The sequence below is a fragment of the Gouania willdenowi genome, unplaced genomic scaffold, assembly GCF_900634775.1.
Source record: "Gouania willdenowi unplaced genomic scaffold, fGouWil2.1 scaffold_73_arrow_ctg1, whole genome shotgun sequence".
NCBI classification, from domain to species: domain Eukaryota; kingdom Metazoa; phylum Chordata; class Actinopteri; order Blenniiformes; family Gobiesocidae; genus Gouania; species Gouania willdenowi.
The window spans coordinates 1-12,256 of record NW_021145239.1 but is presented as its reverse complement, the minus strand read 5'-3'; the positions used below and the strand labels follow the sequence as shown (position 1 = coordinate 12,256).

General features: G+C 38.7%; 1 protein-coding gene across 1 annotated transcript in view; it reads right to left on the bottom strand.

Annotated features, from left to right (window-relative positions):
* The window catches only part of LOC114460811 (rapamycin-insensitive companion of mTOR-like), a 29,911-nt gene extending 17,663 nt beyond the window's left edge, over positions 1–12,248 (bottom strand). The window contains 17 exon segments of the mRNA XM_028442687.1: positions 3,983–4,109; positions 4,915–5,105; positions 5,444–5,579; positions 5,670–5,710; positions 5,825–5,926; positions 7,690–7,855; positions 7,937–8,037; positions 8,119–8,199; positions 8,278–8,344; positions 8,722–8,812; positions 8,874–8,961; positions 10,414–10,496; positions 11,642–11,709; positions 11,785–11,843; positions 11,922–11,971; positions 11,974–12,090; positions 12,176–12,248. Of these exon segments, the coding sequence (XP_028298488.1) occupies positions 3,983–4,109; positions 4,915–5,105; positions 5,444–5,579; positions 5,670–5,710; positions 5,825–5,926; positions 7,690–7,855; positions 7,937–8,037; positions 8,119–8,199; positions 8,278–8,344; positions 8,722–8,812; positions 8,874–8,961; positions 10,414–10,496; positions 11,642–11,709; positions 11,785–11,843; positions 11,922–11,971; positions 11,974–12,090; positions 12,176–12,212 (1,605 nt within the window). The 5' untranslated portion in view covers positions 12,213–12,248.
* Positions 12,249–12,256: the final 8 nt, after the last annotated feature.

Here is a 12,256-nt window from a genome sequence, read left to right as displayed (position 1 = left end):
CCCTGGCTCTGTCCCTCTCCTCTCTCAGCCTCTGCTCTTCCACCCACAACTTACTCCGGTCTTTTCTAGCTGTGACGAGGAGATTCTGGGCGCTAAGCTTCTCCTCTCTCATCCTGATCAGATCCTCCTTCAGCTGCTCTGTCTCTCTGATCAGCTGAGGTAAAGCCTCCATCATCCTGTCTGCTCCATCCTCTTCTTTTACCAGTTCCTGTCTCCTCCTCTTCAGATCTGCAGCCTTATTCTGTAGCAAAACCTCTTGGGTATAAAGCTTCTTGGCTTCCCGCTCCAACTGATCAGATCGATCCTGCAGCTTGGATTCCTCATGAGCGTGTGCCAGCTGAATCTTTTTGATCTGTGAGCTGAACTGCACACGAAGCTTATCCAGCTGAACGACGTGTGAGGCCTGGAGACGTTCTCTTTCCTCCTGTAGCTCGGAGAACAGGCGCTCCCTCTGATTCGTCTCCTCATCGAGGTACTTCTCTCGGATGTGGTTCATCTCTCTCCTGTGATCGTCCTTTAGCTGCTCCAGCTTACACTCAGGGGAAGGACTATCCAGTTCTCGTAGGGGCGCCAAGCCACCCAGCGGAGATGGTAGCGCTCTCAGTGCTCTCGGGGTTGGAAGTGGCTCTTTCTTCTTCTTCTCTTTCTTCTCCTTTTTTTCTTTCTTCTTCTTTTTCTCTTTTTTTTCCCCTGCAGGGGCCGCCTGCTGGTTACACTCACGCTCCTGTACCACAAGGCGGCGGTAGTACTCGTCGCACGGGTGATCCCACGTGGACTGGCCAGAGGAGAAGTTAAAATAGTAAATGTCGCCGGTCACATCCTGGCAGGGCTTCCACTCTTGAGGTAAAGGGGCCACGGTGCCCTCTCTGGCCAGCCACAGGAGCTCTGGCTCATTGTCTGGATCAATGCCGATCTCTCTGGCATACTCGTAGATCTCTTGTTCAGATGGGATGTAGTCATCATCGTAGTCCTCTTCAAGGATCAGTTGATCTCCTATGAGAGCAGCTGCACTCATGGTTACTTTTCAAACGTAAAAATGCCTTAAAAACAGCTGCTGCTAATGTTACCAGTCAATTGTTTGACAGTCTGCAAACAGAGTAAAATTGGAACAGGATCTCTTTCATCTCTAAGGACGCTTCATTCTGCTTCCTTACAGGGAACAAACACAGCTGCTTTGAAAATGTGACAGCTTCTCTATCTTCTTCGGTTCTAAGAAGTAACAACAGCTCAGCAAATGTTGGAGGATTGTTTTTCTTTTGTTTAAGCTGGAGTTCTGAAATTAAGGTATTATCCCAACAACCCCGGCAAAATTGATTTAACAAATGCTTGGATAAATCACGTTCTAGAACTCCCCCCCTTTTCAGTGCAAGGCTTAATGCTACATGTAGCCGCTGAAGATAGATTGATGGTCTTTCATCTCTGTCTTGATAGGTGTCCATAAATTTCACATACAGCTCCTCCCCATCCTGCACTGTACCATATGCAGAATCTAGCTGTTCAACAAGACTTTTGGCAGACTGGTTGAGACCCAAATATTCTGGAGAATTCATGGATGAGTTTACTGAACTGCTGTCAGTTGTATGCACTGTATACAACTTTTTAATAATAACAGGTGACTTAAGTCGAGTTGTCAATTATGACCAAAAGAATGTGTTTGAAGGTTGTACTCTGTAGTGTTATAAAGGGGTATATTTGCGAGTGCAAAGTAACAGTGTGTGTGCGATTTCCCTGGTGTAATTCTATGGGATATGTGCACGATAAATTGACAAAATAAAGTTTGTACCATTGCGGCAGTTTAGGTAGAATCTGATAAAAGACATACATTTGTAGAAATAAACTAATAAACTATTTATTTAGCATTTAACATTTCTTAGGCCGGCGCTCTCACACACACGCATGTGCATCAGCCGCTCGCATACACCCACTTGTGTGTGTGTGTGTGTTCGTGTGTCTCGCTACCTGTCCATCTATCCTCCGTGGGCGCAGTCTCATACACACACACAGGCGCATCAGTCGTGCGCGTGCACCCACTCCTCACATCAGGTTGAAATGCGTGTCTCACATCCAATGCGTGAGACTTGAGAGCTTTGCTAGTATATCAGTGACAGTGTGCAGCTGCTCAAACGCCCTTCCCCTCTCCGTCCGGTGTAACCTGCGTTGATTCCGCGGTGATTTCAAAGTAAAATGAAAATGAATGTTTTGAAACGTAATCACCAATTTTCTGGCGAAAAAGACAAAGAACTGGTATAAATACGTTGTGAAATGTGACATAGAGTTTACCTTCCTAAAGAGCAGCAGGATGTGACACAGTTACACGTTCTGTTAGATTAATAACAGCGGAAGGAACCACGTAAGTCACCATGAAAAATCAGCCAATCACAAGTGCCACAAATATACACTGCTTTGAAAACTGTTGAAGAATGTAAAATCTGTAATAAATGTGTCTAATAAGTCATTAGTGAATACCAGAGAACACATGAGTGAGCATGAAAAATTACAAGAAAATATGTAAAAAAAAATAAAATGTGAGTCTAACTTAAAGACAAGCAATGTGAAATTAACAGTAAATATTCAACGTGTTGACTTGTATATAAACTGTAAGTATATTAAATAAACACATGTGCTTCATATACCCATTTATGTTTTAATTTAGGCTGTTTTATAATTCAGAAATTAGGCCTGGGCGATATATCGAGATTCAAGATGTATCGAGTTTTCTATTTTGGCGATATAGAAAACTTTAATATTTCATATATCAATATATATATATATGTGTGTGTATGCATATATTATAGCTTATTATATATCAAAATACTAGTTTTAGGAGTCGCTGCTTTTACTTCTCAGAACAACATGTAAAGCTCAGTTAGATGGATTAATGAGTGCACATATTGATCATCTGTTTGTTAATAAATGTTCCTGTGTAGCATTTTGCATCAGCAAATTTAACCCAGAATTGTCTTTCTGGTCAGACTTTATTGGATAAAATTATCTAAGATTTATATCATGTTTCACCATTTTGAGAAAATATATTGAAATATGAGTTTTGGTCCATATTGTACAGCCCTAGTAGGAATGTTCACAGCATTTCAATGTTAATAAAGGTTGACCTACCAGATTCTAATCACATAATTGTATTTAGTAAGTGGTTGACAAGTGGCTATTTTAGATTTCTTGTACACTTGTCTTAAAATATAAGGGATACTGGAGCTTGGTTGGACGGGTGTGACGGCTCGTAGTGAGCGCCAGAAAATTTCACTTATTTTCAAATCCAAAACTTGACAGGTATGTATTAGATAGATATTACACTTCACTTCATTATTATATCATAAACACGTGCCCATATGCTTTTGTTATTGTTATGAATATCTTTAATATTGATTTTATAGTGTTTTTTTAGCATTATTATCCTACCCTTGTTATTCATGTTTCATTTATTCATTTCCTATGTGTGAAGTGGGTTTTTTTATACTTATTTTACAATCTTAACTTATCTTATCTAATCTTATCTTAAAAAATGAAATATTTAAAAAAAAAAAACAAATAAAAGAATAAGAGAATAAGGCTGCACACCTCCAATTGTAAGTTGTCCGATTAGTAAAAGTCAGAAAAATATCTAAAATTAAACAATATAAATATATATATAAATTGAAAAACAAATAAATAACACATAAAGACATAAAAAAGAAACATAGATAGATAGATAGATAGATAGATAGATAGATAGATAGATAACATTTACTGGAGTGCTACATTCACAGTTCAAACATTTGCCCTAATAAGATTAATTCAACTTAATGGTGAAAAGTACTCTATTATTGTCATTTGTCTATTAAACACACCACAGCCTGTACAGCTGCAGCATTAAAAATGTCCAGTTAAAGGATTTTTTTTACACAATAAACGGTCGGTAAATTCAACAAAACCCAATCTGTCTAAAGAAGTGACTGAAGGGTTAGAACAAAGCTTTGTTTGCTCTTACATCAGAAGCAGCAGTGAGGATTTTAGACAGAAGGACTCGAGCCAAACCATCTCTACTGTAATCCAGTGCAGAAACAGTGAGCTTCAGCAGGTGCTCCTGATGTTGCAAAGAGCACAGCCCCAGCAGGCTAACAGAGGGAACAGCAACACAGAAGAATATACTGATTATACAGCAACAAGGAAGTTCATCATTAAAGCAATACAATCTGAAATAAGGGAACTGATAATTAGAAACTGTAACATTTAACAGCTAATATAGAATCATGAAGCAAATCTGTGTTTATGCAATGTTGTCTAAGAGTCATTAGTGTTACTTGAAAAGCAATGGCGTCTTTTAGTTCATTTGGTTTCATATCTTGTCAAATTATTTTGCACCACATTTTATGCAAATGAATAAATATATAGAGGTTGCACAAGACATTTGAAAATTGCTCCCGACTATAAAATAAAAAAAAAACTGAAATTTGCATGGAAATGTTACTGAGAAAGTCCAGCACAAAACACAAAAATGTTCCTGTGCTCTTTGACACCTTGGTGTAAGGGTTTCAAAGAAATGTATTGTGCTGGTTGTGACAAAATCACTGATCTGCTTCCCTTCATAATCTGCTTGAATAAAGACGTCACAACGTTTTGGTGGAATCTCTGACGTTTCCTTTTCCATAATGGTATTCATGTATAATGTACATGTAATCAGTAACTTTCCAAGAAACTTTGAGCAGCGGGTGCAACCTCTAAAAGACCTCCTTTTTCTTCCAAATGTCTTTCTAAATCATCTTCTGGAGGCCAAAAGCTAATGCAGGGTTCTAATCGAGGTTACCTGAAACTTTTTTTTCCAATGCTTTAATGAACCACCCTAATGTACATGACAAATATAGAGCTGATGTATTTTTCAAAGCATGCATAATATCATAACATTTTGATGAGGCCACCCACCACTGGAAGACTCTGCCCTTCTCTAGCAGCCTCACACCGTGAGGGTGTGCTGACAGGATCCCCAGGAAAAGGAAGTAGTTCTGGCTGAGGGTGACCAGTAAGCGACTGCTCAGCTTGTCTTTGTGACCAGCAGAGAAAAACAGGTAGTGGACTATGTCTCGTACCAAGTCCTCCAAGTACATCTGACCATCCTGAAAACATAATGGCATTAGAAGACAGCCTTAAGAAAAAGCCAGAGAAAACGACAATTGGATCATAAAATCTGCACCAACTCATTTTTGATTAAATCATGTAGAGTTATCAGTATTTTTAAAAAAAGAATTTAACCATTGACATTAACCTGATCATAACGCGTATGATTCTTCAGTAGGACACCTATTACTGTTTAGTGAAGAGGATTCCAAATCCATGAAGGAAATGTCTTTGATAATTTCGTTGGTATGTCAAAAAACTGTTTTTGTACTGGAAAGTTTCAATCACTGAGACATGGGATTTGTATAGCAGAAATCTTAGTTTAGTTTTTCTTCACCTCCTCCGATGCCAAGAGGAATTCTACAAACTGACACCCAACCACAGTCAGCTGTCGGCCTTTGGGATGCTCCACCTCCAGGTCGCTAAACAGCTGCAGACTGGGCTTGTAGAAGAACACCAGCCTTTGGACGAATCTGTCACAAACAAAAAGTGCAACAAGACATGGACGGTTTATCAGACAGAATAATCATCGGTGTTCAAAGTTTGTGGCCAGGTATACCAACTTATGCATGAGTTCATTGCCACGCAGACTAACATGTGGCCACTAGAAAAGAAAACATAGAAAAGAAGATAATAAAGGTTAACTTCCCTTCACCTAAACTACTTCACAGGGATTTAATGCAAGACTGACATAGAGTCAAGACCAGTGCACCTTTACCTTTAAAATGGTTTCAATATGATGCCAGTTCCAGTCCATGGTCTCCCTATGGCTCAGAACGTGACTGTCTCTCACGAGGCTCAACAGACTGTCTTCATAGTCCTACAGAATACAGATCAATTCAGACACTCAAGTGTTTAATTACACAGTTAACACACTTTAGAAACATTTTGTCTTTTCTTTTCGAAAAAAGAAATCTTCACTTCTCTGCTGCTTTTTAATGACGCACTTCCACACCTGCAGTTAAAGGATACCTGCAGTGAATTTCAATGACACGCTCAATGAAAAGATCATACTGTATATAATACGACAGGTTTGGTAGGGTTGGTAATTGTAATTGAAAAAATCTGTTGCTGTTGAAATCTTAATTTAATTGTAATTGAGTTCAGATAATTGACTTTGTAATTGTAATTGGCATGGGAATTCTATAAAAACTGTAATTTACAATTTAATCAAGCACAAACCTGGGGAAACATGTTCCAGTTATATAACTTACACACATGTAGTTAACAGTTATTAAAATGTGTTTCATATCACGTTTTCCCAGCACCTGTCAGTTATTTTGAGGATCATTTTACCATTAAAATGAAAAATTAAATTGGGGGTATACTGGCAGAAAAATGGCCACAGACACCCACACCAAAAATAATAACAAAACAAATTGGATGATAGTGTTTTATAGCTAAATTAGGACAAGGGATAAAACTGACCCGTTATCATAAGAGATGCTAACAGAAAGCTAAAATAAGAAAAAGGTTAAGTTTTATGAGGTAATTTTTTTCACACTAAGTAGTTGTGATGAATTGTAATTGAACTTTAGTAATTGACAACATAATTGTAATCGAGTTTAAAATAATAGTTAAAAAATTAATAACAAAAATAAAAAGGGTATAAAAGGGGTTGTGGTTGACTGATGTAGGCTGTATAGTAGGCTAGTGCCATAGGCATGGGTGTGTGGAAATGTGGGTTGGAGTTCACTGGTGATGACTGGAAATGTTGATGTGCCATCTGTTATTGAGCCAATGTAATGTTTTAGGATAAGTCATATTTGGCATTTGTTTTTCTAATTCCTACTGGATATTCAGTCACTTGGCCTGTTGTTGGATTGCTTTATTCTGGCACTTACTTTCTGTGACTTGTTTAGGCCTACTTGGCCTGGCCTTCTTTTAATTATGCATTGGCATGTTTTCATGTGCAAGCCTTCAATAAATATGATCAAAGTAATTTACAGTTTACATTTGTGTTATTTATAGGAACTGTGTTTTGTTGGCACCGAGTCTATTTTGTTGCATTTCTAATTTATAAATCTAGGCTACTTGAATGGATGGAACAATGTTACGTTTTCAGAGGGTAACTTGTTTTAGGCTGATATGTAATTGTAGACCTCATTGTGAGGCTATTGTGGTTTTTTAATGTGTTGGCCTTCATGAATAATTTCAAGCAGCATATGCATGTGTTGAGTCAGTGTTTAGTCTTTCAGGCCGAAGTGTATTTCGGCCCCCTGAGGTCTCACTTGAAAAAACCTGGACCCCTGACCAGTTTCACTCTGGCATCCCTGGTCTAAACTAAAGGTGACAGCAGCCCTAGGGACTCGTCTCACATATAGTGGAATGTAAATGGCTACAAGTCTGGTCAAAAAAGAAAAAAAAAAGACTTCATAAAGTCACTTTGTTATATACCAAACTTTTGATCTGCCACAATCTGTTTTTTTCATCTCAAGTTGATTAAAAAAGTGATTAATTAGATGAATTAATTACAGAGCATAATTCATTATTCACACCATGTTTTTAATCTCTTGACAGCACTAAGAAATACATTGGCCAACACAATACAATAGCTGACCTGTGTATGTGTAATGTGTGTACCTTGATAATGACAATGTCTTTGGGAGTTTTTGAGTGTGTGTCTTTGCAGCCCTGGGATTCAACAGCTGTGCGTAGAATGTGGTCCAAGAACAAGCTGGTGGGTTTGATTCCTCGCTTCTTTCTCTGGTGAAAGTCCTTCAGGTCATTGACCGCAGCACTCGCTCGTCTGTAACAAGAAGAAAAACAAACGCATGAAACATAAAGATATTCCTTTCACTAAAATGTTTAATTTTAAAGATTTTCTCACAGTCTTTTCTCAGGTGGATAATCACAGCAGGCTGCCATGTTCACCAGGCTGGGTAGGCAGTACAGATGGTGGCTTTGGCTGTGAGGGAGAATAGTGTTGGCCTGTAAACACACAGTCATTATGAAGTCATTTGTGTTCACAAACGTGATGCAATCAATGAGAGTTGGAAAAAAGAACAATACCATATGGAGCAGTTCTCCTAGCAGGATTGTGGCCCAGATGGATATGACGTCAGTGCTGCTGGTGATCACATCAACCAGAGCCTGTGGAAGGTCGGAAACAGAGTCACACAGACAGAGAGATCACAACTCAAACAACCTCTCTGCTCGTTTTTACAATACCTCAAACAGGCCAGTCTTAATGAAAGCAGAGAGCAGCAAAGCCAGGTAGTTGTCCATCAGGTCAGGCCTGGAGCACAGGTCATCAGTTAAAACAGAGGAAGGCAACTTCACATTCACAGTGTAATGTGATTGTCATATTATCATCATTCATGTGAGCATTAAACAAATAATTGTGTGTTTTTCTTGTCATTTTGTGTGTTTTGGAGTAATTTTGGGTCATTTGGTTGTTTTATATACGACTGGAGTCTTTTGTGTGTTTTCGTTGTCATTTTTATATTTTTCTGTCATTTTTTAAAGATAATTTTGAATAATTTTGTCTATATTTGTAGTTGTTTCATATGTTTTTGGATTCATTTCACAAAACTAAAATGAGGGCCGCATGTGGCCCCTGCGCTACCAGTTGCCCATTGCCGAATTAGAACATCTCTCTGTATGTTACAGTACCTTGATCCAGATCGTTGTGGCAAAACCGTTTTAGCTTCTGATGCCACAAATCCATCAGATAACCTCCAGTTGTCCTTAAATCTACCTGAGTCTGAACAAAGAACAGAGATCATCATATCAGACCCTGAGAAGGGTGATGGTGTTTTACTAACCTGTACTTGTAAGGGCTTCATGGAAGTCTGCAGATGCACGTGGTAGAGTCAATTGGAAGATTTCAAACAACACCTCTAACAAACCTTTCTGTGGGAGACAAATCAGTGAGACAACTCAAACACTTAAAATTAAATTACAGGAGCCGGTTGTAATGTCAAATCATTAAAGCATTCTTTTACTGTAAACCAGTTGTCATTTTAGCAGCAATTTTAGATCTCTTCGAAGTTTTGGTCTGTCAAAACTATTTTTTAGTTTTTGTTTTATTTAAGTCATTCGAATATTTTTTTTTAGTTTAGATACAATCAACTACGGTACATAAGGAATGATATCATTTCAACTAACTAAATCTACTCACTCAACTACTCACTTAAGGGTCTATTCTCCCGTCTGGACTTAAGTGCTTTTTTGCACGTCTACAGTTACGCACTTCTCTCCTGCTCATATTCTCCGGTCCAGGCTCCTGACACGCCCACCGTGCGTAAATCGAGCAAAACCGCGTAGTCTGTGAATGAAAGCGGGCTGAAGGAAAGGACCTGGTGATGTCATTTTATTGGGCTGTCTAGAAATCATGGAACCTGGAGTTTTTCCAATGCTTGTAAATGTCATTGAAATCCGTTAAAATGAACACCTTCATTGATAAACAATATAACAGGTTGATTTGATCAAATCATTGATCAGATTATTGCAGTGTAACTGAGGATCGGCTGCATTCTTCTGTCTGAGTCACAGTAAAAATCTCTCTCCTTAATCATCATCATCATCATCATCATCATCATCACTGTAAAGCGTGACCGAGTTAGATGCTAGAGATATGAGGAAATAATCCGCCCGCAGAGCATCCTGCTTTAATACAGAGGGATGTTTGCAGTGAAACAGAACTATTGGCTTCCATAATAAGCAGTTTTAAATATAAATTGTTAAAAGCGACCTGAGCTGAGCCTCATTAAAATATGTGTGGGAACAGATTCTGGTCCATCCTCATCCGCATATGACAGCTTGTTTCACTATGTAGTGGATCAAACTGTGACTTTACGTTGGACATAGTATGAAAATAGTTGAATCACTCTGACCAACGTGGACAGAAGTCTGCGTCTGTCAGTTTTATTTAATCGTGCAGCAGCATATGAATGATCACAGCTGCTGCTGTGTGACGCACGAGTCCGTGTGGCTTCAAATGTAAATGTTCTAAAATTAGTGATAGCACAATTTATGTAATTTTTATGAGTTTGAAGAAGAATGGTCACCAATTCTTTTAACTTTTTTTTTTTAATATAGGGGACATTTTTTATTCATTTTGTTGAATTTCAATTGTGGTGGGGGGCCCTAAAAATGTTTTCAATCTTGTGTTACGTTGAATACAATTTATTCCCAACAAATCACAAATGTAAAATTCTTACAAAACAGACTTATTCAACTCAAAACAACAAAAAAAGACATTCTCCTAATATTTCATGGTATTTTGTAGTAGCAGAGAAAGACAGCCAGTGAAAACTGTGCCCTTTAATCTGCTGATACGTGACTGTTGAGGAGATCACCTACCCGCACTTCCATATTTGGTATACACAGTAAGCCAATCAGAGACTGGATCCCAGAGTTGCCTGACTTGCAGAGGTTAATGATGCCTGAGGGGTAAAAAGTCGTGGCGTTAGAAACAGTTGAAGAGATACTGTAAACTCAATAACAATAAAGTGTTGAATGGTAGAGGACAAAGACTGAGATGTGACTCATAAAGATAAAGACCATAACTATTCAGATACAGCTGTGTTTAATGTATTGTCATATGCTACGGCACACCTCATGCATTTACCAAGTCTCACCGACACCTTTGGTTGTCCACTGCTAATGTTTCATGTACCAATAAAACAAAGGTCATAATCATTTGGTATTTTAGAAAACATTAGGTTCAAGATTCAAGTTTTCAGTGAGCCATATCACGCAACAAACAGCACTAAGGAAGGACTATGAGATGGCCTGTTTGCTTGCATTCTGTCAAAATTTTAATCTAGAAGAGAACTTTGGTTGACCTAAAACATCTCAAATGTACGACGGCGTACTAGGGCCACATAAAAAAAAAAAAATTATTATCTGGGCACTACAAGAATAAAGTCGTACTATTTTGAGAATAAAATGGTAATATATGATTGTGAATAAAATTGAAATACAAACAGGAACTTGTCTGTGTTGCTTCTCTTAGGTTTCAACATGGTGAAATATTGAGCCTTTCGGCTTTAAATCAACTTCGCAGACGTTTGCGTTTGTTCCATCTACAGAACCAGACTGATTTAGAGCAAATTGCCTCTTTAGTGGAGGAGGAAGTGGATGAAAGTGGTCAATCCTGCTCTATCCCAAGTTATTGTTATTGTGTCCTTGGGCAAGGCACTTTACCTACATTGCCTCATATGAATGGGTATGAATTGTGCATGAATGTTGGTGGTGGGCAGAGGGGCCATAGGCGCAAAATGGCAGCCACGCCTCTGTCATTATGACTTTGGACAGCTGTGGCTACATTGTAGCTTACCACCACCGGTGTCACTGGTGTGAATGGATAATGGTTTCTGTAACGAGTTTTCTAAAAAAAAAAAAAAAAAGCGCTATATAAATTGAAGCCATTATTATTACTTTAATCTCAAAATATCATTACTTTTAAACTCAAATTATTACAACTTTAATCTCGTATTGCTCAGATTTCTTTTTATTTTAACGTGGCCCTAAAACGCTGTCATACAAATGTAATCAAGCTAATGAAATTCTGAATTGAAACGTTTACCTGACCAGGAGCGAAATGATGCGACGAGAGACATTTTACTGGCAGTAAATTGATCATCCCTTTCTTCCCTGGAAAAAAAACCAAACATTTATTTTACAATAAAACATTTGACATTTGTGTTTTTCAGACATTTTGCCGCTCACTTAGGTCGCTCCTCTGCAGGGTTTTGGTAGTGGAAGTCTGTGTAAGGTGCCAGGATTTGCTGAGGAAGCCACACACTTGTTTTAGAAGTCGACAAACACACAACTTTTATAAGTATATATTTTTGATGGAGCAGCACCTCTAGTTCCACATCTACACGGATGTACTGCCTGGTGTGTGGGTGGTTAGGAGGTGGAGGATGGTGGTCATGAGAGCCTCATTGATGCGACTCAGCTGACAGCTGGTCACGTTCCTCAGAATGGTGCTGAGGCCACCTCGCTGTGCCACCAGCACTGGGTTCTTCAAGGCTGCAGAGTAAAGAGGTCACCTCCAGCTACACCAAGTGTGTGTGTGTGTGTGTGTGTGTGTGTGTGTGTGTGTGTGTTTACTCACAGAGCTCACAGATTATGGCAATACAGGCCCGCGTCATTTGATCGTGTGCTTGCTTTCCATTGTTTCCCACAGCGATGAGTG